The sequence below is a fragment of the Grammomys surdaster genome, unplaced genomic scaffold (assembly GCF_004785775.1).
Source record: "Grammomys surdaster isolate TR1022 unplaced genomic scaffold, NIH_TR_1.0 241, whole genome shotgun sequence".
Classification (NCBI taxonomy): Eukaryota; Metazoa; Chordata; class Mammalia; order Rodentia; family Muridae; genus Grammomys; species Grammomys surdaster.
Genome location: NW_021604686.1, coordinates 4,769,955 through 4,794,370, shown reverse-complemented (window position 1 = coordinate 4,794,370; position 24,416 = coordinate 4,769,955). Strand labels below are relative to the sequence as shown.

The window sequence follows — 24,416 nt, the reverse complement described above, 5'->3', positions numbered from 1 at the left end:
CCTTTTCTATCCTTTCCAGGCACCAACACACTTGTACCATGCACATGTATACAGAGACAAGCATACATACACGTAAATAAAATCTTCCAATAAACATTTTGGAGTGAGAGTCACTCCAAAGCTGCCTTTCATCCACCTCAGTAGCCTGGACCCCTTGACTCCTGACTTCTGGGACCATTCCCCAATGCACCTATAACATCTCCCCTTCACTTTAGAGAAACACCCCCATCATCAGCAAGTCCCTCCCCCTCTCCCCACCTGCGGAGAGCACTGGGAGAGGGAGTCCCTTCTTTCTTGCAGGCTCAGAGCAAGCCTTTCAGTGGACTCTCACTCTGTCTTTTACCCCTCACCTTAGCCAGCCACGGGGCACAGAGGCAGGGCTGATCGAACCGTCAGCATGGTTTGGCGACACAGTAGTCAGCCAGGAAAGCTGTGGTTTCCATCATCTGAAATTTTACTTCACCGAGTGGCCGGAGGTTTGCTTCTTATCTTTGGTAGACACCGAATAATTTATCGCTGAGACCCGCCCTGGCAGGCACCGGAGTCTTCTGGACTTCTCAAAGGGCATCTGCACTCAACCCAAACCACTTGCTCAAAGCCTCTTTGAACTCTGGCCGCACAAGATCTTCCTCCCCTTTCGGCAGAGGGTGGGAAAGAAACAAGGAGCTTCAGGGAAAATAAGGCTCTTCCAGCCCTTAGCCACAAATGTCCTCCTGCCCAGCTTGCTTCTGTGTACAGTCTGGAATACATGTGTTTCTGTACTCTGGTTCTGTTCCCTCTTTAACTTCCTCCCTTTAACTTGGAGCTCTGAGACTTTTCTAGGTAGCCACTGGCTACCAGTCTAATTTTTTTTTAGCTCTCTTTGCTTCCCACCAGGGTACCTCAGGCTGGTTTATTGGAGCTCAGAACCTTTTGGTCTCTATGAATTAGCCTAGAGCTGTGGGCTTTACTGGCCCTTTGGTTAGAAATGCAAACATTTAAGTTTTCTGCCTCTCACGTGTGTTATTTCAGCAAATATTTTGAGTGCTCCTGTATCAGATTTGGTCCTAGCTCAGGATTATACACCCATGGATTAGTAATGTACGAGCCTGGCCCTGCAGAAGCTAAAGGTGCAGAAGGAAGCTGAATCTTAACACTGCCCAGCCAGAGTGTTAATGTCACAGCCAAGAAGGATGTGCAGGCTGCCTTGTGAGGGCATTCATAATGGGGCAAAGGACCAGGAGCCTGCACTAGTGCACAGGTGGACCCGTGAGGCAGTATTCCAAATGGAGTCAGGTTGTTGGGGACCTGGTGGATGACACATGGCTGTTGGGGTTCAGGATGCAGGAGGAACTGAAGACTAGAAAGTAGACCAAGAAGATTTAGGACTCATGATGGAAGGTATCCGACAACTTCAAACCTAAACTCCCCTTGAACTGAACTTTGTTCTCTAGCCAGAGATGAGTCACAAAAAGGGCTCGTTTATTTATTTATCTTATGTGTGAGTATGTACAACACAAGGTGTGCGTGCATTTGTATGTAAGCCTACCTTAGATGAGACGGCCACTTTTTTTTTTTTGAATTTTTAAGACAGAATCTTCAGAATTTGGAGCTCAACTATACTGTCTGGCCAGCATGCTGGATTTCTCATAGGTTCTGAGGACCACACTCAAATCATGACACTTGGAAGGCAAACATTTTATTGACTGAATCATGTCCTCAGCTCCCATAAAAGTGTCATATAGAGAGGGTAATGACTATGACCAGGTCACTGTGAGAAAAATCCAAAGTCTAAGAGACTTCGCAACTGGGTACCTGGCGGATGGGTTGGTTCTCGCCACACAGGGACTATGACTAGGCATGCTTGTCTCCTCTGAAAATAAAGGAGTGGACATTTTATAATCCTAACTCTTCTTTCCACGGAGAGGTTGGGTTCTTAGAAGCCTCACCCAGGTATGGGATTTGATGATTCTTGATGATGTAGAATCTCCCGGGAGTACTCACCTCTGCCGTGGACAGACATTTCAGAACCTTTTGATTCCTGATCACTCCAGCTTTTGGAGCTTCCTGTATGTACATGAGTGGGTATTTTGTGTCCCTCCTCGAAGCATCTGCATGTATAAGGACTAAGATTCCTCACTGAGTTCTCTCTTGGATGCTGCATCAGGACCGCTCTGCCAGGAGCCATCTGCTTCTGCTCCTTAGGGCACAGTGATAGAATGGGTGGGTTTTGTAGACTCGATGCAAAAATAATTCAGAATTTTGCATATTGTGTTCATATATTGAAAGCCCTTGTGTGTATGTGTGTGCGCGCGTGTGTGTGCCTGTGTGTGGTGTGAGGAGGCAATGGCAGTACAAAGAGGAGGAACTCAAGTGTGTCTGCCTCTACTCCATCCTCTTAGTCCTGGTGTTTTTTCTTTAATTATTATTTTATATGTATGAGCGTTTTTGCTTGTGTGTATGTACCATGTGCATGCAGTGCCCATGGAAACCAGAAGACAGCTTTGATCTCCTGGAACTGGAGTTCCACATGCTTGTTAGCTGCCATGTGTCTACTGGGAATCAAACTCGGGTCCTCAGGAAGAGTAGCCTTGGGAAGATGAGTGCTCAGTTGTCTCTCCAGTCTCCCAAGTTCTGTTTTGGGCATGTGTACATTTGCTGTGTGTGTTAATTTGTTTGTTCATAATCTATCTATCTATCTATCTATCTATCTATCTATCTATCATCTATCTATCTATCTATCTATCTATCTATCTATCTATCTATCTATCTATCTCCTCTCTCTCCCCCTTCCCTTACCCCTCCCTCCCTCTTCTTCCCCCTCCCTCCCTCTCCCCCCTCCTCTCTCATATGAGTAGGGGCTCTTTAATGTCCTGAGTTTAGTTCCTTTGTCCCTCATTTCCTTTCACTATTCTGTATTTTGCAGAGCTTGTTACATCTATGTAAGTGCACCCGGCTTGTCCTTTAACTGTCTTCCTCCAGAGTTTGAATGGGTCATTCCTCAGCTGGTTCCGGATTCCCCTGTTGAAGGGCATAGACACTAACCTTCAGGTTTACAAACCCTGGTCACAATTTGGGTAGCAACATGGCTTACTGCCATGACCTAACCGGCTGCCATGTTGGTAACAGATTTTCCACAGAGCCTATGGTTCTCTCTAATGTACTCAGAGCTGCGGCATCTGCCTGATCTCCGTTTGTTGCCTCTCAGTTCCTCTCTTGTCTGATTGCTACACAGACTCATGCTCGAAGGAAGGGTGATTCTAGGCTCAAATTCCTTCCTCTCCATTGCCTGGAGGACAGGCTGTGCTTCTGTGCTCTGCAGCCTGGAGGTTGGCTCTTCACCAACACAGCCCACGCCTAAAGATTCCTTTCCCCTTTCGATAATTTTACTTGGTTTCAAGACAGGAGCATACATGGTAGCCCAGGTTGTCCTGGAACTCACTATTTGTAGCACAGTCTGGCCTTGAACTTCTAGTCATCTTCCTGCCACAGGCTCATAAGTGCTGAGTTTATAGGTGCATGCCACCATGCCCAATCTGTGATGATATCTGGCACCTCTCTGATATTGCAATCCTCAATGTCATTCTGGAAATGAGCTCTGGGAAAGAGATGTGCTTGTGGACTCAGACCATCCCTCCTGCTAGAGTACCCGGGATGCTGCAGGTTCAGCAGATTGCTGTGGGGTCCTAAGCCCTTATTTCTTGCACATCTGCCAGCACTGAGAAAGACAGCGGTTAGAGGTAGTTCCTACTGTCCTTTGTGTGTATTGGGGGGGGGCATGTGTGTGTGTGTGCATGCTCACAAATCTTTTTACTTATTTTTTGTTAGAGATATCTCTGTAGCCCAGGCTGGTCTCAGATGCACTTTGAACTCCTGACCCTCCTTCTTCCACCTCCCAAGTGCCGCGATTACAGGTATGTACTACCACACCTACTTTCTGAGTACTTGGGAAAGAACCCAGGGCTTTGTGTGTGGCCAAGCAAGCTGCCTGCCAACTAAGCTATAGTCCTAATCCCTAAAAACCCTCCGAATGGTATTCACTTTTAGATCGTATTTATCTGTTCTTTGAGGATTTCATGCGTGTATACAGTGTGTTTTGGTTCTCTCTACCCTCCAAGTCCTCCAGGTACCCCGGAAGTCCCCCACCCGACTTTATATCCCATTTGTAGTTTTCTTTACAATCATTGGGTTTAATTGGAGCTCCCTATATGTGCATGGGTGTAGGCCATTCAGTAGCATAGCACCTACCAGAGGCCACACCCCCAAAGGAAAAGGACTCTTCCTCTCAGCCAGCTGCCATCAACTGCCAGAAACTTGCAGCTAGGGCTGGGGTCTCCTGAACCCCTCCTCCACCCACACTGGAGTGTTCTTGCACTGGCTTGATGCTGCACAGGTTTTGTGTAGAAAGTCCACAGCCGCTCTGGGTTCGTGAGTGCTGCCACGGCCAGAAGGCACTGTTTTACTAACAGCACTGAAAGTCTTTTTAAGAGATAACATTTGGTCTTACTGATGAACTGGGAATGGCGGTCTTCATTGCAAATCCCAGTTTTCCTCCTGCTTCTCCTAGCTTTGAGGACCACAAGGAAGGAGGGGAGAGCAGAAAGATGCCCATGTGTATCTTGAGCCAGGAGTGGAGGGCAACTTTCAGATGTAGCATCTCTGTACTTTGCGGGAGGGAGTGTACAATACATAGCCTCACACTTCCTCAGGCGGCAATTTGGTGCCAAGAGGAGGCTGTCAACCACTGGCTTGCTAAGTGGTTTTGCCTGAGGGAGAACAGTGCAGAGTTCAAATGTGGCAGGAAGAGCCCTTCTACCCTTGTGGGCATTTTCCATTAGAAACAGTACGGGCCATGTTTTCAACAGAGACTTCATCCAACAGGGACTTCATCCAACCATATGTCAGTCTGCTCTCTCAGGGGATATGATCCTTCTGCCCCCAAACATCCTTGCCATCTTCTCTGGAGAAAGACTCATTTCTTCTAGCAACTTGACTGATATGTGCAAGGGATGTTACTTCTCTGATTGTGGAAAACCCTGGACCTCCCCGGAAAAGCCTAGCAAGGAGACTTTGGCATGTGCTGGGTAATAGGGCTCTTAGGTGACCCCTGTATAGAGTCCCCACCCCGCTCAGCTTTCAGGCTTTCCTTTCAGGAGGCTGGCAGTCACAGGGGCTGTTGCACCCTGGGATGTTGGGTCCTTGAATGTGGTTAATGTTAGCACAGCTGAGGGGCTGGGCTTCTTGCAGGGACCTGGCTGAGCATTAGGGGAAAGAGAATGGAAATAAACAGGGAACATATAAGAAACATAAACAGTCCCCCCACTGCCTGTTCCACTCTATGCTGACAACTAAGCGGTGGCAAACCATCTAGCTATCTCTCACAAGTGGCTGTCAGCCTTGCCTGGGTGGTTTTCAAGCTTAGATGGGCATACACAGATTGGAACTCTAACTTCTTCACGCCTTTAAAAAAAATGCATGTGTGTGCATTTGCATGTTCATGTGTGTGCAGATGTGCATGGGTGTGGCCTGGCTATTATTTCTTAGTTGGCACTCATCTTTTTTTTTTTTTTTGTCTTTTTAAGACAGAGTTTCTTACTAGCCTGGAACTCACAAGTAGATCAGGCCAGTTGGTCGGCCAACCCTAGGGATCTGCCTATCTCTCTGCCTCCCCAATGTGGGGATTTCAAACCTATGTCACCACACCAAGCTGTTTAAATATAGGCTCTGAGATTAAACTAGGATCCTCATGCTTACAAGGCAAACACTTGGCTGGCCCAGCTACCTTTCCAGCCTATTTCAGCTCTTCTCTAGCTACTCTTGTTTTGAGACTGGAGGGTGTGATCTGGCTCCTGTTGGACCTTCCTTCCTAGTCTACCTGCCTCTTCTCTAGGTGTCTGATGCTTAGAAGGTTCTTACCCAACAAAGAACATTTTGATTCCTGCTTAGAGGGAGGTAGCCTCTAGGACTACAGTTGATTAATCAACTGTAGGACCACAGTTGATTAATGCTCTTTAGATAAAATATAACATTTCATTTCATCTTAGCTTATTTATTGCTCAGCATTCTGACTCTTTTATAGCCGAGAAATGAAATCAAGGAAAGGGACTTCCTTCCCGTGGGTATCAATGAACAGAGCTACTCATTTGTGCTTTACAATTTTCAATGGTTAATTCCTATTTTTAACCAAACTAATTTTATGTGTATGGGTGTTCTGCCTGCATTTATGTCTCTACACAATGTGTGTGAGGGGCCAGAGGCCAGATCTCCTGGGACTGGAATTACAGAAGGTTGTGAGCTACTATGTGGATGATGGGTATTGAACCCATGGGCGTTGTAAGAGCAGCCAGTGTGCTTAATCTCTGAGCCAACTCTCTAGCCCATCAGTGGTTTGTTAGTAAAAGTGAACACCTATTATGTACTAGTCATTGTGGTAGGCTATGGAGATACTGATAAATAAGACCTAGCCCCCAGGGAGCCTGTTTCTAGTGACTCAGGCAGGAATATAAGCACACCTAAGAAAAGATGGCTGTACTCTGATAGCTCAGGGGTCCAATGGGAGGCCAAAGAAGGGCATGTTTTCTGTGGAAGAGTGCTTTGGGGTTTGGATCAGGCTGAATGTTGCTGAGAACCTCAGTAGAAGCTAGGTGTGCATTTCTGGTTCTGTGCTGGGAAGGCAGCATGAGAGGAGAAAACATACAGACTGAGGCTGGGAAGAACCTATGGAGAAACTGCAAGCACAGCGGCAGGGCTGGTCCATCCAGGGCCTAGGTGACAGAAGGTACAGTAGGCATCTGCACTGGCCAAGCCTGAGAATGCAGAGAAGAGGAGCAAGTGCAAGAGCCAGTTCCTGTCTGGGCTGGGGTGCTGTAGACTGACCAAGCGGTCTTCACAGAGTGGTCCCTAACAAGTAACAACATCTCCTTAGGCTTGTTGGAAATACAGATTCTCAGGCCCAGGTCAGACTTAGCAGGTGGAGCTTCAGGATCTATTGTAACAAGTGTTCTGGGTGATTCTGATGGTCACTCGGCATTAGTCTATGATGCTGAGCCCAGACTGGGGTGTGCTGGTTCTTGATGAGTGTGGGTGACTACGTCTAGGAGTTACTGCTGAAGCATAGCCCTCCAACTGCTGCAGGGTGACACCAAAGGGCTTGTCACAGTTGCAGAATCAGGCCTCCTTCAAACTTGACAAATCACAAGCTTATTGTGATCAAACACGCGCGCGCGCGCACACACACACACACACACACACACACCTACACCTACTAGGAGATTTACTTCTATCCCATAGGCTAGCCTAGAGGCAGGAATGGGGGTTGATGCTCAGGACTGTGGTATAGTCGGGATGACCAAACTGTGACATGATCTTTATGAATGAGTTTGGGCTTAGCACTGGGGTTGGAGTGAGGCAGAGATTCCTAGCATGTAAATAAACACTACCACTAATGGCTTCAGGTGTCACTTGCCTGCCTGGAGGGTATCTCCAGACATGTCACATCCTAGTGATTCACTGAGCCGGAACCTTGTTCTGACCCCATTAGGAGAAACCGAGGCATAAAGATCAAGTAACTTACTGAAGGCTCCTAAGCAAGTCCTCTGGCCTCTTCTCCAACAGTGGCAGAGCTGAGGTTCAAACCCATGGTTCTTGGCTTCAGGGCTATGTATATGTCTTAGACCACAGCTCTCACTTCTTTGAACTGTAGCTTTTCAGCCTTACTGCCTGTGGCAGTTTCATATGTTTCACACAGACCCTGACTGAGAGCCACACAGGAGGGAAGGGTTTATTGGGCTCACAGTTCCAGGTGATGGATCATTATTAAGGGGACATCCAGGTAGGAATGATTCCTTCTGAGAAGACATAAGAATAAGTGTATCCGTGCTGCCTGCTTGCCTGCTCTCAGCTAACCCTTTCCACTCTTACATACTTCAGGGTCCAACTTAAGGAATGGCGCCACCCACAGTGGGCTGGGTCTTCCTATATCAACTAACAAGGCCTGCCTACAGGCCAATTTAACCTATTTAATTCTGTTTCCAGGTGACTACAGGTTATTCTAAATGCTGTGGAATTAACAGTTAAACCTAACCAGCACATTGCTTAACTTGTTGCAATCAGCTAAAATCATGTCAAGTGGAGTTCCTAAAGTGACGTTCCACAGCTCGGTTCTGGCAGACGAAGCTTAAGAAAAAGCCAACTTCTTCCCCAGGGCAGCTACTGCATGCTCTCCCTGAAGGGTTAAACAGCCACATGGGGCCCCCAGACACATCTGTGCTTATTGTGACAACTCTGTGTAAATTTATCCCATTCTGTGGAGGCTCCCTGCAAGTGGCCAGATGGTCTCTGTCTTGGTGAGGAAGAGGCCACCATGAACCACCAGGATTGTTTGCTCTGCTGGGTCACAAGGAAAACAAATGCTGTCTCAGCTAAGTGGGGACGACTCTGTTGGTCACCCAGAGTTTGGAGCCAAGGTCTCAGAAATCAAATTGCTCACGATCATGTCTGGCTTGCTCGCTCATTCTTAGTAGTCTGTTTATCAGGGGTGGAATGAACATTGAATGCTTTCACACCATTGTCTTTTCAGAGGTGTGGTTATTTCAAGAGATTTCAAGTAGTTTGAGGGGATTGGCAAAAGCTACCCTCTCCTCTTCTCCCACCACACACCAAAAAGCAATGAATAGAAAACTAGACATTTGTAAATGTGTATTACCCTCCAGGGGAAGGGTCTGTCTATTTTGGGGAAGATGCTTTCCCAGTCATCTATCCTAGCCGCTTTCTCTGCTGCTCACAAGTGTTATCAAGCAGGTGTGGCTTCATCAGTGTGTACTGAGCAGGGCAGCCTGTCCACAGGCGAGCAGACCTTTTCATATAGTCCACAGGCCGCAGAGCGATCGTTTTGTTTTGTTTTGTTCCGATGCCATTATCTTTTGCTTCGCCAAACCCAGGCATTTCTGATCTTGAATTTTGACCCCTTTGTTTTGAAGTTCAAGTCTGTTCTGTGACTGTGTTCTTCAAAGCTGTGGGTCTGTGGACCAGCAGCACTGAGATCTCCAGAGAGATTGAGGCTCTATCCCAGACCTCCAAGCAAAGGTCCCTTTCAAGATAGAGATAGAGATAGAGATAGAGATAGAGATAGAGATAGAGATAGAGATAGAGATAGAGATAGAGATAGAGATAGAGATAGAGATAGATAGAGAGAGAGAGAGGAAGATGTGTGTGTGCACATGGTGTGTGTGTGTGTGTGTGTGTGTGTGTGTGTAATGTTAGGAGGTAGTTTTATGAATTCAGCTATCTCAGGAATGAGTTCCACCTTGCTGTCAGGCTCAAAATTCAGTCCATGTTCCCAGTGCCTGAAACTCAACTCCTGTCCTGCTTCTTCAGATGTTTCCTGTTTGACTGCTAACCCGTAAAGGATGTAAAGAGGGAAGATGCTGTTATCCCGTTATCTACACTAAGGCTCACAAGTCATAAATGTGTTCCTAGTTAATCGACTATGTGTAGCTTGCCCACTCCTTTCCTTCCTTATCATTCCAGAACTCCAGGCCAGAGTCCAGGAGGGGACATGATTGCAAAAGATGACTCAAGGTCTTTGAAACCAGCTGGCCTGGATAAGGCCCAGTCACCAATGTTGACTTCCTTGCTTAACCCCTTGTGTCAAAATATGATTGGTCAATGCAACAGCCCACCCTAATTCTCCTCGTTTTGTGTTCCCATTCTATAAAAATGTTGTACAATCTCCCTTCAGGGATGTGAACTAGCCACCTTCCTGGGTGCTCAGAAAATAAAGCATTCATTATAAAGCTTCTAGTGAGTTCTCTTGCCACCCACCCTGGACCCACCAGAAGAGGGTAGAGGTCAATCTACGGCATCTTCCTTAATGATTCACTACCTTATTTTTTCCCAAGAAAAAAGTCTCAGCTGGAGCTCCTTGGGTTAGCTAGGCTGGCTGGCCAGCAGGTCAGTGTTTGTCATGTGGGTTCTGGAGGGATCAAGTGAGCTCCTCATGCTTGCACAGCAAGTACTTGACTACCTAAGCCGCATCCTAACAAGGTCTTAGGCACCAGCAACTGTGAGACATCCTACTCCAGTGCTCTGAGTTTCTCCATTACCTTCAACTGAAGTCCCCACTGAGCACTTGCTTTGGGGCTAGATTTCATTTTTTGGTCAGCTTTCAGAACTTAAAAACATGCCCACTCCAAAATTCCTTCTTTTGCCCTCCTATGATGTCATTCATTTTACCTGGCCTGCCACAAGAAAGAAAAAGGCGAATTGGGTCCAACTCATATGTGTATTCTAAGACTAACTTCTTAATGGCATCTGTTAAAGCCTCACCATTAACTGAGTCCCAAGTGTTGCCAAGTTTAATTGAGAAATGCCTGAAGGCAAAATAAATACTGCAGCTTAGTTTAATTCAAAACCGTATCAGCCAAGAATGAAGGTGCAATTAGTGATAAAGATGTTAATAATTAGTTGTGCTCTGTTAAGTTTTATGTTCATGGTTATATAGAGTGGGGAAAGAATTTCCCCAGGAGGGAAGAAATCAATGTTTCACCTTGATTGCTATTTTAATGTGCTTATTTTAATGGGGCCATCCTGGAGAAACCCTTGGGCACACTTCCAGTTTTACATAAATGTAGAATTAATTATTATGAAAGCATATAATTTTAGAGTTGGAGCAGCCTTGGCGGTCATTTAATTCAGCTTCGTCATTTCACAAATAAGTAACAATCGGATGGCTTGAGTCCTTCTACAGAGCACTGAGATCTGGACTTCTGTACTCTCAGAGCAATGACGGGGGCACCTCCTCAGACCCCTTGCACTGTGTTTCCTGTTGCCTCAGAATTCCCCAGACACAATTAGGTGGGTTATTTCTAAAGTCCTTTCCCTAGCCTGCATTCTGCTATGGCTGCTTTGGTTTGTGAGATTGGGATCCTGGAATGCATTCCTGGTTCCCTTTTGTTTTTCTGAACCATTCCTAGCTCTGTGCTTTGTCAACAACAGTTGCATAATAAATTGAGATGTTTGCCTGGGGCCGGAGGGTGTGCGCTCTTCTTGCAGAGGGCCTGAGGTTAGTTCCTAGTGCTCAGTCTGGCAGCTTACAAACCCCCTCTCACTGCAGCTCTAGAGGATCGCATACCCTCTTCTGCACACAAATAAAAATAAACGATAATAATATAAATTATTATTATCAATAATTGGTAATTATAGAAATTGTCAGGCAGTGGAGTTCTGGGCCTGCTTTTGCTTTTCCTTTGTGGCACTGGTACTGAGGTAGAAACCAAGCCTTGTGCACATAGAGGATGTACCAGTGAGCTACATCCCCAGTTCTGCTTCTTTTCACCCTGATCATTGGAAATGACTACATCTTCCCACCCGAGGCACGAAGCTGACCAAGGTGGAGAATTTGCATCGTAGAAGCGGGAAAATGCTTCGAATCAGGGCATTTGGCTTTGAGAGATTCAGTGGTTAAACGTTTATGAGCATAACCACTTCGCATGCGATTCTTACGGTCTCAGAAGGCAGCGGATCTTTAAAAACATAAAACAAAACCCAAAGGTTCACGCCAGCATGAGGGTGACTTATTGCTTAGCATGGGTTTCCTTGAGAAGGATGCAACGGTAGACAATTGCTTAATTCCCCTCTGGTCTTTTAAAGTCAATGCAAGTTAGGTCTCAGGACTGTGGGAGAATGCCAAGGGTCAGGCTAAGCCCTACTTACTCAAGAATGCTCTTTGGCTATGCATGGTCTTGGAGATCATGTGGAATATCAGACACAGCCAGGTGAGAAAAAAACACATTATTGGGGGGGGGGAGTGAATGGGGCGCTAATTGATGCTGGAATTGCAATTCTATCTTTACAGGTCTCAGAAACCCCAGTAGCTTCCCATGACCTGCAGAAATGGCCAAGCTCCCTGGTGCAATGGGCTTGCCCTGACCACAGCTTGTGATTCTAACCTTACTTCTAACCTTTCACATCACCTGCAAGCCATCCAGCCATTGGTTTCCAGCATCATTCTCCTCTAAGTCTCTAGGAAGCCTTGTCTTGGCTTCCACGATGTCTCTTCTGAGCCATGGTTTCAGAGCCTTTGAGTTGGTATGCAATTCACATGACTCTGTTGGTCTTTGTTCTGTGCTTGTCTTTAGGAGCAGGACCCGAGGTCCCATTGGCCCTGGCAAGTATGGCTATGGAAAGGCTCCCTACATTTTACCGCTGCAGACGGATACCACACACACCCCACAGAGGCTCCGGAGACAAAGGCCTTCATCCAGGCACTCCAGGTCCCAGGAGGCATCTGCTTCTAAGCAGGGCTACAGGCCACCAACCCATCAGTTCTCCCACAACAGACCTCTCTACCAGAGCGACAGTGGCCCTCGTTCTGGATTGCCGCCTTCTGACGCCTCTGTCTACCAGCTGCCTTTGACACAAGATCAAAGCTATCCTGCGGCTTCAAGTCTCTTCCATAGCCCGGAACTGAGCAGTAATAATGGTGCTAGGCCCCAAGGGGCAGCTCAGGTCTTTCCCCAGCATCTTCGATCTACAGCGATCTCCTGCATCGGGGCCTATCGGCAGTACAAACTGTGCAACACTAACGTGAGTACCCAGCACCTCAGACTGGGCTTGGAGGCAGCTGTTTTTCTTAATTCCTGGTCAGTTGGCACCCATTACCTGGAAGATTGGGGGGATCATGTCAACAGAACTTTTATCTCTTTTCTCTTTATCCTTCCATATATTCACTCATATGTGCTGTGTGTGTGTGTGTGCGTGTGTGAAGCTAATGCTTTAAAAAGAAATTATACCTAACTGATGGAGTTGCATCAACAATCGTGTGGCGGTGATATTATCAGTTAGCCATTTCGGGATGCCAACTTCCAAAGTCTCAGTGGCTTGTGCCAATATTGTTTTTGTATGTGTGTACCTATTTGTATGTATGCACAGGCATGTGTAGGGCACAGGCCAACGTCAGATGTCTTCCTCACTCACTTTCCACCTTGTCTTTAACTTATTTTTCTTGTTTTGTTAGCTATTTATTTACTTGCACTTCTTGTGTGTGTGTCTGGGCCTCTGTGAGTGCATTGTATATCATGTGGGTACAGGAGCACACGGAGGCCAGAAAAGGATATTGGATCCTTGGAACTGGACTTTCATGCGGTTGTGAGCTGTCTGATAAGGGTGCTGGTATCCTAACCTGAGTCTTCTGAAAGAGCAGTGCATACTCTTTAACTGCTGGTCCGTGTCTCCAGCCCCTCCTTATTTTTTGTCTCATTGAATCTGGAGCTCCCTGACACAGCTAGTCTAACTGGCCAGCAAGCTTCAGGGATCCTCCTGTTCCTGCCTCCCCAGTGCTGGGATCACAGGTACACATCACCACACCCTATGGTGGCAAAACACTTTACCAAATGTCCCATCTCCTCAGCCCCAACAATATTCATTCTTTGCTTATGAGTCAGGTGCAGTTTGGCTGCCAAGGAAGTAGGTGTTTGGGGAGGTGCCACCTAGCAATCTTCTTGGAGACTCCCTGCTACTCCCGCAGAGCAAACACCTCAGGTGATGCAAGGCAACAGGAGAAAATGGAGAGATCGTGATGAGGCCCATCTTAGGAGAAAGCCAGGACAGCTGAGATGGAGATGTGTGTGGAGTGCTCTGGCCAGCCATTACTTTCTCACTTGGGTGGGGTATTTCAGGAATTTAAGAATTTGAATAGCAGGCATCTCATTGTGTAGATCATCTGAGTACCCACTTTGGAGATTAGTTTAAAAAGTATTTATCGGTCCTTCCTTCTTCCCACATCTCAGTAATCTTGGCTTTCATCAGTAACTCCCCTCAAGCCAGGCCTTGCACATGCTACTTTTCCTGACTCCCCTGATCTTCTGCTTAACTCAATGAATTTGTTCCCGTCTTCATTTCACTGTTGCAAAGCAAGGTTCCACAACTTAGGCAGACACCACCGCTCCCAGATAGTAAAGCAAGCGAGTGTTATGAACTGTGTGACTAGGTGCACTGCTTCTAACAGCAATGGAGGGCTGGGAGAGTGGAAAGGAGGAGGGACTGGGAAGAGGTTAAGTTTCTAGGCTGCTACAGTTTTCATTAATAATTTAATCTGCCTTAATACTCGTCCGTGGGTAACAGGACAGCTGGTACATATTAGCTTCAATTTCCTCATTAAAAATCTATTTCCTGCTATGGAGTCCATAGAAGTGACTTAATTTGTGATCTTAATAATTCCTCCAAACGCCTGCTCTGCCTTTTAGCCCGTTCCTCCACGGTGAGATTGGAGGGATTATTCGTGTCTATAGAGCACTCATTTTTCTAAAGCCAGAACTAGCCAGCCAGCCAAACTGCAATGAATACTGTGCCGTGAAAGATGAAAGTCCCATTGTCTGTTGGGCTGAGGATGGAGCTCTGTGGTAGAGCATTTGGCTAGCATGCATGAGGCTCTACATTTGGTCCTCTGAAATGAAAAAGAAATAAAAAGTCCAAATACTTTATAGTGTTGTTATGAGGATCAAATGAGGTGTTGCCTAAAAATGTTTTGTGAATTGAAAAAGTGAGGAGTTACTTGCCTACAGGAGCAAATGCGGCTCTTGGTCTGAATAACCATTAAAGCTGTTCGATTAAAGTGAAATCAGCTCTTTGGTAAAGTCACACAGATTCTCCCACTGACACGGATGTCTGGTAATTTTGAGATCAAAGGAAGTCATAAAGAAAAAGGAAAAGACAGAAAACGGTGGGAATGAATGTGGAACTGCTGTCTACTTAACCTTCTTTCTTCTGATTTGCATTCGTGTGTGTATGTGTGTGTGTGTGTGTGTGTGTGTGTACTGGAGCTGGAGGTCCAGGCATTTGTGAACCATCTGAAGTAGGTACTCAAATTTGAACTTGGGTCCTCTGGAAGAACAGCAAGTGGTCTTGACATGTGAGCCATCTGTCCAGCCCCATGTGTATTGATTTATTATCTGGTTACTGTTTGCAAAATAGAGATCTATGGCTGGATGTGATGACCTATGTCTTTAATCTCAGCATTTGGAAGGCAGAGGCAGGCATGAGTTGGAGACTTGCCTGGTTTGCATAGTGAGGGCAACATAGAAAGACCATATGTCCAAAACCCAAACCAAATCAAAACAGAGACAAACAAGACAAAAACAAAAACAAACAAAAAGGGGTAGGAATGGTACAGAAAGTCATCTTTCTGGTGTCCTGGCCTCTTGCATTTTTCAAGCACACACTCTATGCTGCCAATAGCAGGTACAAGTTTTGTTTGTAAGTTTGCTTGTTTTTTCATGTATGTTACATAGACCACCCATGAACCCACTATGTAGCAGAGGATGTCCTGGAACTCTGCTGAGATTGCAGGCACACACCATCATACCCAGTGCTGTGGACATTAAAAGTGGGAGATAGTTAAATCTCTGTCTTAGTTTGAGTTTCATTGCTGTGAAGAGACACCATGACCAAGGCAACTCTTATAAAGGCAAACATTTAACTGGGGCTGACTTCCAGTGTCAGAGCTTCAGTCCATTATCATCGTGGCAGGAAGCATGGTGGCGGGAAGCATGGTGGCACACAGGCAGGCATGGTGCTGGAGGTGTCAGAGTTCTACATCTTCATCTGAAGGCAATTAAAGGAAGACTGTCTCTTCTAGGCTTCTAGGAGGAGGGCCTCAAAGTGCACCCCCACAGTGACACACTTCCTCCAACAAGGCCACACCTCCTAATAGTGCCACTCCCTGAGCTGGGCATATTCAGACCACCACAGTCACCAGTACAGGACAGAATCAAATGTCCTGTGCCTTAGAGGTATCATTCCATATTTTTTTTGTTGTGACCTTTTACACAGTGCATGCCACTGTCCCAGGCACACACCCTGCCTGTATTTATGGAGACTTATGGGAGACTTATCTTCTATGGGTCCTGCTATGTTTTGCCTATCTTCTTTTTATAAGCTCTGGACTTCTTGAGACTTGCACGACACTTCATGAATACTTAAACGCTTCTGTTTTTTAGGGGTCCTCCAAGGCCAATCCTGGGTATGACGATCTCCTGAGAGAGCATGAGACTTAGTCTAGACTCATACTCGTAGCTTATTATCCTGTGAATAGACAAGGAAAACCTGGAAAAGAGAAAGGCCCAGGGACCAAGTCCAAAGGCACCCAAGCACTGGAGCCCAAGACTCCCTCTCCGATGGAATCTCATCATAGGTCCTGTGACGCACCGCCTCACCGATAAGGAGAACGCCACACTTCAGGATTCTTCTGACAGCAGTTTACTTGTTACAGCTCTTTTAGATGGTGTTACAGCTCTCTTAGATGGTAGTGTTACAGCTCTCTTGGATGGTAGTGGCGAAGGACCCCAAGCCCCAGAACCCACGGCTTATATAGAGTCCTGGGAGAACGTGCCGCATGCTCATTGGCTCCTTAAGTGATGCCTAATTAACATATTAGTTTTCATTGGCTCTTTGAGTGGCACCTAATTAGCATATTAATTTTCGTGCCTTGCGCATGCGCACACTCGGCTTGGCTCTGACTAAAACCAGAGAGCGGGAAGCCAGCGCGCCCTGCGCAGGCGCACTTTCATTCACGGCTCCCTCACGGAGCCGCGCCATTGTCAAATGGCGAATGCGGCTCCCAACAGGTCCTCTCTTGATCAGTTATTGAGAGACACATGAATTTTCTGCTAGAGACTCATTTCTCTATGCCAAGGCTGTTTTACATGGCCGTTCTCTGTCTCATTACGAAATCCCAGACTCCCAAAGGAAAGCAGATGCTCTGTGTAAACTCCAAGGTTTTTAGAAACACTTGAGTCCTGGGGGTTATGCTTACCATTAGAGGACGAAGAGAACTATCCTGAAACTAAGTTTCTAGACTTCGGCCATGGACCAATTCTGCAAAAAGGTTTTTCTAGGGAGAGCAGTCTCCACATCCTAGCCAGTGATGTCATCTAGACAGCCCCATGCTTTCCATGATCCCCAACACGAAGAGATGAAACGCAGCCCTAAATTATGCAGATTTTCCTACTCTAAGAGGAAAATGCCTCAGGACAGTACTATGGAAAATATTACCTGAATTAACAAGAAAATATAGGTTAGCGCTTAAATCCTCTCCAAAGATTAAAATAATATGCATGTACTTTTTCTCTTCTGGCTGTTGTCTGGGAGAAGAGAAAGAAGGGGATATCATCTCGCTAACATTGCAAGCCCCAGTTTCTCAACTCCATCCTTAAACTAATATTCAGCATATTTTACTTCCGTTTTGATGGATTCCCCTGGTGCTCCTAAGATTCCTACCACAGTTCGGAGATGTATGGTGATGACTCTGAGGAGACTGGGTTAGGGACAAATACTTTGCAGGCTTATTCAGAACCCTGTCTCATTTCTGTCCCTGGCTCCTCTCTCCACAGCCTAATGTTCTCAAACAGTGGCCCTCGGCCTTTCTAATGCTGGGACCCTTTAACACCGTTCCTCACGTTGCCATGACCCCCAACCATAAAGTTATTTTCTTTGCTACTTTATAACTGTGAATTTGCTGCTGTTGTGGATCGTAATGTAAACATTTTTGGACATAGAGTGTCTCGACTCACGGGTTGAGAACCGGTGGCTCTAAAGGGATGCAGGGAGAGACCTGTTTGCAAGCACTTGTCTGCCATTGTATATGGTGCTAGAATGCCTGGCAAAGCAGGGGGAATCCTGGGAGCACAGAGTGGGGGGGCCTGGGTTGGGGAAGACTCTGCTGAGTAGGGGGTGGTTAAGTTAGCTTATAAAAATGACCAGCAAAGACAAAAAAAAAAAAAAAGCTTTTGAGATCAAAGAAAGGGCTTAGCTAGGGCCCAGGAGAAGGAGGCAGGATTGTCCTGGGGTCTCAGGAACCTGCCGAGTTGTTGGAATCCACCTCCCATCCCAATTCCTACTATAAATAATTGGAAGCCTTTAATCAGAGTGTATCATAGTACAGCAACATGATATGGGCCTTGCTTGATCTTTTAGATGAGTGTGATTGAAACCTTTCACGAGGAGCAAAAGTCAGAAACAAGCTTAAGCTATCGTACATGGCTATAGTCCCAGTACTTAGGAGACTGAGGTAGTATTGTGAGGCCAAGACCGGTTCAGGCTGCTCACTAAAGGCTCACAGAGACCCTGTTGTTGTTTGCTTTTCTTCAAAGCAAGCAAGCAAGCTAACTGTCCGGTTTAACTAGCGATTGGACTTGCAAGGCAGTATGGGATAGGAAGGTGGCTTTGCAAGGGGAGCCTAACTTGGGTGTTTGAAGATGTGTTCTTGGCTTGGAGAGCTGCTTATATTGGCTCCCAGAAGTCGGAGAGCAGTATAATCTCTGCCTCCAACGCTTCACTGTAGGTGTGGAAAGGTCAAGCCAGCTGCCTGCAGTGGACCATTGAACCACACCCCAGCCCCTGTGTGGACAGGCGAAGGAAGTGGTCATTACTTGGCTTGGATGGAGTCGGGAAGGCTGTAGATTTTCCGGGTACCGTGGGTTAAAGAAGCAATGAGACCTAGAACTTCTTCCTGCATGCTGAGGAGAAAGGGCAGGCAGTTTGGGAACCTCTGGGGAGAATAGGAAATCTTCCCAGAGAGCCATCTTCCCCAGCAAGGAGCAAGTTCACCTTCAGAAGTGAAGACACAATCCTGACACAGAGGTACCGCCGATTCATCAGTTGCCCTGTGCCTTGCTGGCTATGGCTAAGACCAGGAAGTCCAGTCAACAGCCATGTCTTTTACAGGGGAACTCAGGCCCAAGAACAGCGGTTCTGAATTTTCCTAATGCTGTGACCCTTTAATACAGTTCTTCATGTTGTGGTGACCCCCAACCATAAAATAATTTCCTTGCTACTTCATAACTATAATCTTGCCCCTGTTATGAATCATAATGTAAAAGCCTGATGTGCAGAATATCTAATACATGTCCCCTGTGAAAGAGATGTCTGACCTCCAAAGGTGTCATGATCCACAGTTGGAGAACCACCTCCCTAGACTTAAAAAGTAGGGTTTTTTGTTTTGTTTTGTTTTTAATGGGGGAATGCTATCAGAGATGGGGAAACCAAACTTCTGGTGCCTTAGAAGATGAAGTTAATCTTTTCTATCATCTGCTTCTAGGTCTATATTAGTATTTGCTGGATATATTAACCCATCAAGACACTTGAGACTAAGTTATCTGTCTTTCCCTGACATCTTCTCTTAGGCCTACTGAACTTATTGCATTCTCCTTAGGGACCAGACTGATGCTGTCTCCTCAGGGACCAGCTTATGAGTGGCAAGTAGTTTGCTTATCAAAGGATCCATCTTGAACTTAGCCTTAGCATCTTGCAGGCAGTTAATTTGTTGAGGTTCAGATGCTGGGGGCTAGAAGGTGCTTTCAGCAGGCACAGATGTCATATATTCTATTGCTGCAGATTTCCCTGGGGTAGGGGTGGGTTTTCTGGTGTGCTGTTGGTTATTTCTGCCCGAGAGTGACTGATGGTGTAGGGAACACCTCTTCAGGGCAGCTGAGTGGGGTCTCTGCAGGCAGATGTAACTTTGCCCTGTGTCTGACTGAAAGTGAATGAGTGGAATTAAGAGGCAACCTCCTGAGTACTGTTTTGACGGAGGGATTTAGAAACGGTCCAGGTAAGAATTCAGTGCACTTCTGAAGGTTTGACAGCCTGCAGGGAACCATGGGGCCCGTTCCTGGATGGGCTGGCCATGGGCTGGGGGCCCAGCATGTATGACCTCACTGTTGTTGCTCTCTGAGTAATCAGTGCTGGTGTAGTGCTTTCGGCAACTCTGCTTTTAAGAAGTCTCAGAATCTCTATGGTAACTTTTCTTTTATGTATTTGCATAATATATATAATGTGTATATGTGTATATGTATATACATGTACATAAGTTACACATGTGAGTTGTACATACCTATGTGCTATTCACTACCAACACTTTCCATGCTTATAAAAATATTGTACAGAGCCAATGAAACTGTTGAGCAGGTGAAGGTACTTACCACCAAATCTGACAGTCTGAGTCCGAGCCCCAGGATCCATGTGGTCAAAAGACAGAAATGAGTCCCTCAAGTTGTCCTCTGACCCCCACATGTCTATCCTGGCCCATGCATGTGTGCACATGTGCACACATACACACTGTGGCAGAGGGGGAGATGTTTGTATGTACAAGAATACACACAAAAATAAAGAAAATGTAATTGTTTTTAAAGTGGGTCAATAAACAATGACTATTAATTACTGCTTTAGAATTAAGCTGTACAAATACTAACATTGCAGTCTTAGAAATGAGTGTATCTGTCTCCCAGGACAAGGTGATTAGTCATTTAAAAGCTCTGGTTTCTAGGCTGAGGAATGGCTCAGTCTGTCAGGACCTGAGTGTGATCTCTGGACAGAACCCAAATAAAAAGCTTGTCTTTGTCTACCTGTAACCCCAGCCCTGGGAGGTAGATTCTTGGGGTTGGGTGGCCAGCCAGGCTGGTCCAATCAGTGAGCCACAGTGGTATGAGACTCTCAAAAAAATTGCTGGACAACATCTGAGAAACAACTCCTGAGGTACTGTCTGGCTTCCACACAAGTGCCCCGGCACATGCACATGAATACACACACACACACACACACACACACACACACACACACACACACACAGGGCATGTTGATTTCTTTTTTAAAAGAAATCTATCATCATTATGGATCAGTTGGCCCTTCATTTTGCTAGAGTACACATTAAGTGTGTGGCTGGCTAAATGCCCCACCCCACCCCCTAGATGTTATATTTCCCCCACTCACCTTTCACCCCCATGCCTACCCCTACCCCTGGAGTCCTTATGTATCATTCTTGAGTTGGCCTGTGAGAAACTGGTGTGATTCTTCTTGATGTCTTCAGTAGCCATGATACCCCGAGCAATGACTTGCTTCGCAGTGGGATTTTTTTTTTACCCTTCTAGGCAGAAGCAGAGGGTCCTTGTTAATGGGGTTCCTGATATGGCCTCTAAGAGGTTTAAGTTCTTTAGGACAGTTTGCATTGTGCATGTTTGCATAAATGTGTACATTGTCAACTAGTTAGCAAAAAGCGTTCTTTTAAAAATCTTTGTACCGCTGTAGACATTTATAGATACTTTAAAGAATTGGACGTACATAAATGACCTGAGACAGGGACTAGGTGTGTGTGTGTGTGTGTGTGTGTGTGTGTGTGTGTTTGTGGATGTGTGGTTGTGTGTGTGTATGTATGTGTGTGTGAGAGAGAGAGTGGGGGTGGCACTTAAGAATAGAGGACTCTGGCTGGGGATATGGCACAGTTGGGAGAGTGCTTGCCTGTCATAGTTGAGGCTGTGGGTTTGATACCCAGGACCACATAAAGCAGATGTGACACAGCCAGCCCTCATTCCAGTGCTAGGGAAGTAAATGTAGGAAGGTCAAAAGTCTAAGGTCACCTTTGGCCAAACAATGAGTTCAAAGTCAGCCCGGGATACATGAGACCTTGTGTTTTAAAAAAGAAAATATTCTTCTGGGTGAGCGGATGGATTTAGTTACACTGACATGCTTTGGGGCTTTGACCTGTGCCCTGGAATGAGAAGAAAACTTTTCTTCTGGGAGAACATTATGAGCTTCTTCTCTTGGATGAAAAATGATGCACTTGGGAATTAAGAAAAATTCTGATTAGAAATGAAGTGCAATGCCTTGACTTCAGACAAACCATTTCAGTGACCAGAGAATTATGGGAGTGGTGGGAGGGACCTTTGGAAAGGTGAAGCCGGTCCTCTTTGGCTGGAGAAAGGAGATCGTATACACACTAGCAACTGGGAGAGCATCCTGGCCCCTGGATCTTTGCTCTTCTGTTGGAGGATGAATCCCATTTTCCAGCTCTGAAAGCGCTCGAAGGAGAATGTTTGCCAAGAGTGCCAGCCTTCCTTCCAGTTGTTCCCTCAGAGTTTCTAGACCTGTTCGGTTCGTCCCTGGTGTGTTCAGCTAAGCAGCCATTCACTGAACAGTGCTGTAAACTGGCAACTTTGTTGCACACTGGGTTAAACCTCAGCCAAATCTTTGGAAACTAGGTGTGGGCAGGAGCAAATGCAAAGTTTGCCATTCCTTTGATGATGTAACACTTTAGGCCCCGAGAAGCTAAGTAGATGGTGTGTGTGTGTGTGTGTGTGTGTGTGTGTGTGTGTGTGTGTGTGTATACACCTGTGCATGCAGGCATATGCTGACATGAATATATATGACACGTGTGGAGGTCATCCTGGGATGTGTTTCCTCAGTCTTTTCCTTCACCTCCCCTCCTTTTTGAGACAGGCTCTCTCAATGACTGCTCGGCCAGCCAGCTTCATGGCTGTTCCTGTCTCTGTCTCTTTAGTGCAGGGGTCACAGGAATGTACATTACCCTGGCTTTTGACATGGGTTCCGGGGACTCCCAGGGGATCTGAACTCAGGTCCTCATGTGTGGCAAGTACTTTTCTGACTGAATCATCTCCCCAGGCACCTAAGTAAGTTATTTGGTAGTTACTGACTTGGGGGTCACAGTCTATCTCAAGTAGGCCTGCCTACCTGTCCTCATGAAGTGAACTAAAAGAGTCAAAGTAGAGGTAGAAAACAGGAAAGCATTTGTATTCAATGTGGCCACATCAGAAAGACGCACAGAGATCCAGCAGAACCCTCAAGTCCCTCTTCCTCTTGGTGTCCTGAAGTAGAGAACCAAGGATATTCACCTCTAAGAGGTCCAGCCAAGGTGTGGTCCTGCTCCACTCTGACCTGTCACTATCCAGGCTGCTGTTCCATCCTGTAGGGTGCTCTGACAAACTGTGTGGTGTCTTTCCTGGAGACTCTTACTCTGATGGGTGAAAGAATTTTCATGGCACAGCTTGGGACAGATCACAGCAGACTAGACGGTTCCACGAGGGGAGGTTTATTAAGAAAGTGGGAGAGCGGGAGGAGAGAGAGAAGAGTAGAGAAGTGGAGGCTGGCCATGACCACGTGGAGAGAGGGGGAACGGAAGGGGGGAGGGGAGATAACAACCTGCAGGTGCAGGGTCGAGGGGCCAAGAGAGAGAGGAGGGGCCAAGCAGCCCCCTTTATAGTGGGCAGGCCTACCTGCCTGTTGCCAGGTAACTCGGGGGGGGGGGGGCGAGCATACCTGGCTGTTGCCAGGTGACTGTGGAGGTGGAGTTTTAACAGATTACTAACAATGGGTGTCTTTTCCTTCTCCTACCATTTGGCTCCTGGAGGAAAGTCTCATTTGTTTGGGGTCCTCAGTTTCAACAGTCTTATAGTCAGATTGAGGGATGTTGCATCTCTTTAGAGTGTCTTCTGCCAGCTACTTCCTCATTAGGGCTTGAGAACATTTCTAGATTTCTCTTATAGATCCTTTCAAGGGAGAAGTTAAGTGTACCCTTTGTTGCCATAATAGCTGATCTTTTGGTTGAATCCAGGGTAATTTCAAGGATTTTTTTTTAAAGTACATATATGACCCAGGCAGATTCAAGATCAAGCTTCTTGGCACCATCTTCACTGGGCACGGTGCTCCACCACTGGGCATGGTGCTCCACCACTGGACACAATGCTCCACCACTGGACATGGTGCTCCTCATCTCCTCAGGAAAGGAAAATAGTTTAATTACCAAAAGTTAAGTACTGATCACTGACGGTGGCCTGTTGAGCAGTGAAATTAGACACTCCGAGTTGTCAACTCCGATTAACCAGGGTCGCTAGAAATGTAGCCAGAATTTCCATAATTCTCTGTGTGACTCATAGCATCCCCTGGGCACTTGTGAAACAGAAGTTTGGATAGGACACATGCGTCTCTCTAAGGATTCAGCTCACACTGAAGTACATCTTCATTTCTCTGATGGAAACCATGTCTCCCTCTTTTGGGTGGACAGGGACAGTTGAGGGGTGCCCGTCTCCCAGGGGGCATTCCTTGGCTGAAAAGCTGCAGCCTTTATTGGTTCTGGACTGAGTAACCCTGTTCTCTTTCTACACAACTTCCTACCCCCCACCCCCCCACTACCAGTTTTCTGCCCTGAAGACTGTGAGAATCTGTACCCCCACAGGCAAGGCTCAGTTCTTCAGGAAACCTGCCCACAGCTGACTCACGGCTTAACAGAGAGATGATTACTGACAAGGTGAGGGGTGACTCAGCCTGTGACATCAGGAAACAACCAATCTAAAAATCTAACAAATGTACAGCCATCTGAACCTGGAAGTATTAGCTTTGCAGGGCCTGCTAAAAATGAGGAGGTTATATGCTGATAATAGGAGACAAGTGCAAACAGATGTGCTCTACAAGAGACATAAAACAGGGGTTCCCTGCCCGGCCCTGCACGGCCCTGCACGGCGGGCTGCCTCACTCCTTAAGGCTGCAGCTGCTTCACCAAGCCTCTGAGCTGAACCTGACCTAGGCTTCCAGATCTGTCGCAGAGGTGTATTCTCTCTCTCTCTCTCTCTCTCTCTCTCTCTCTCTCTCTCTCTCTC

At 46.5% G+C, this 24,416-nt stretch overlaps 1 protein-coding gene across 1 annotated transcript in view; it reads left to right on the top strand.

Moving 5' to 3' along the window:
* The window catches only part of Thsd4 (thrombospondin type 1 domain containing 4), a 533,316-nt gene that overhangs the window by 91,122 nt on the left and 417,778 nt on the right, over positions 1–24,416 (top strand). The window contains exon 4 of the mRNA XM_028774578.1: positions 12,117–12,564. Coding sequence (XP_028630411.1) covers positions 12,117–12,564 — 448 coding nt within the window. The remainder of the gene's footprint in view (positions 1–12,116; positions 12,565–24,416) is intronic.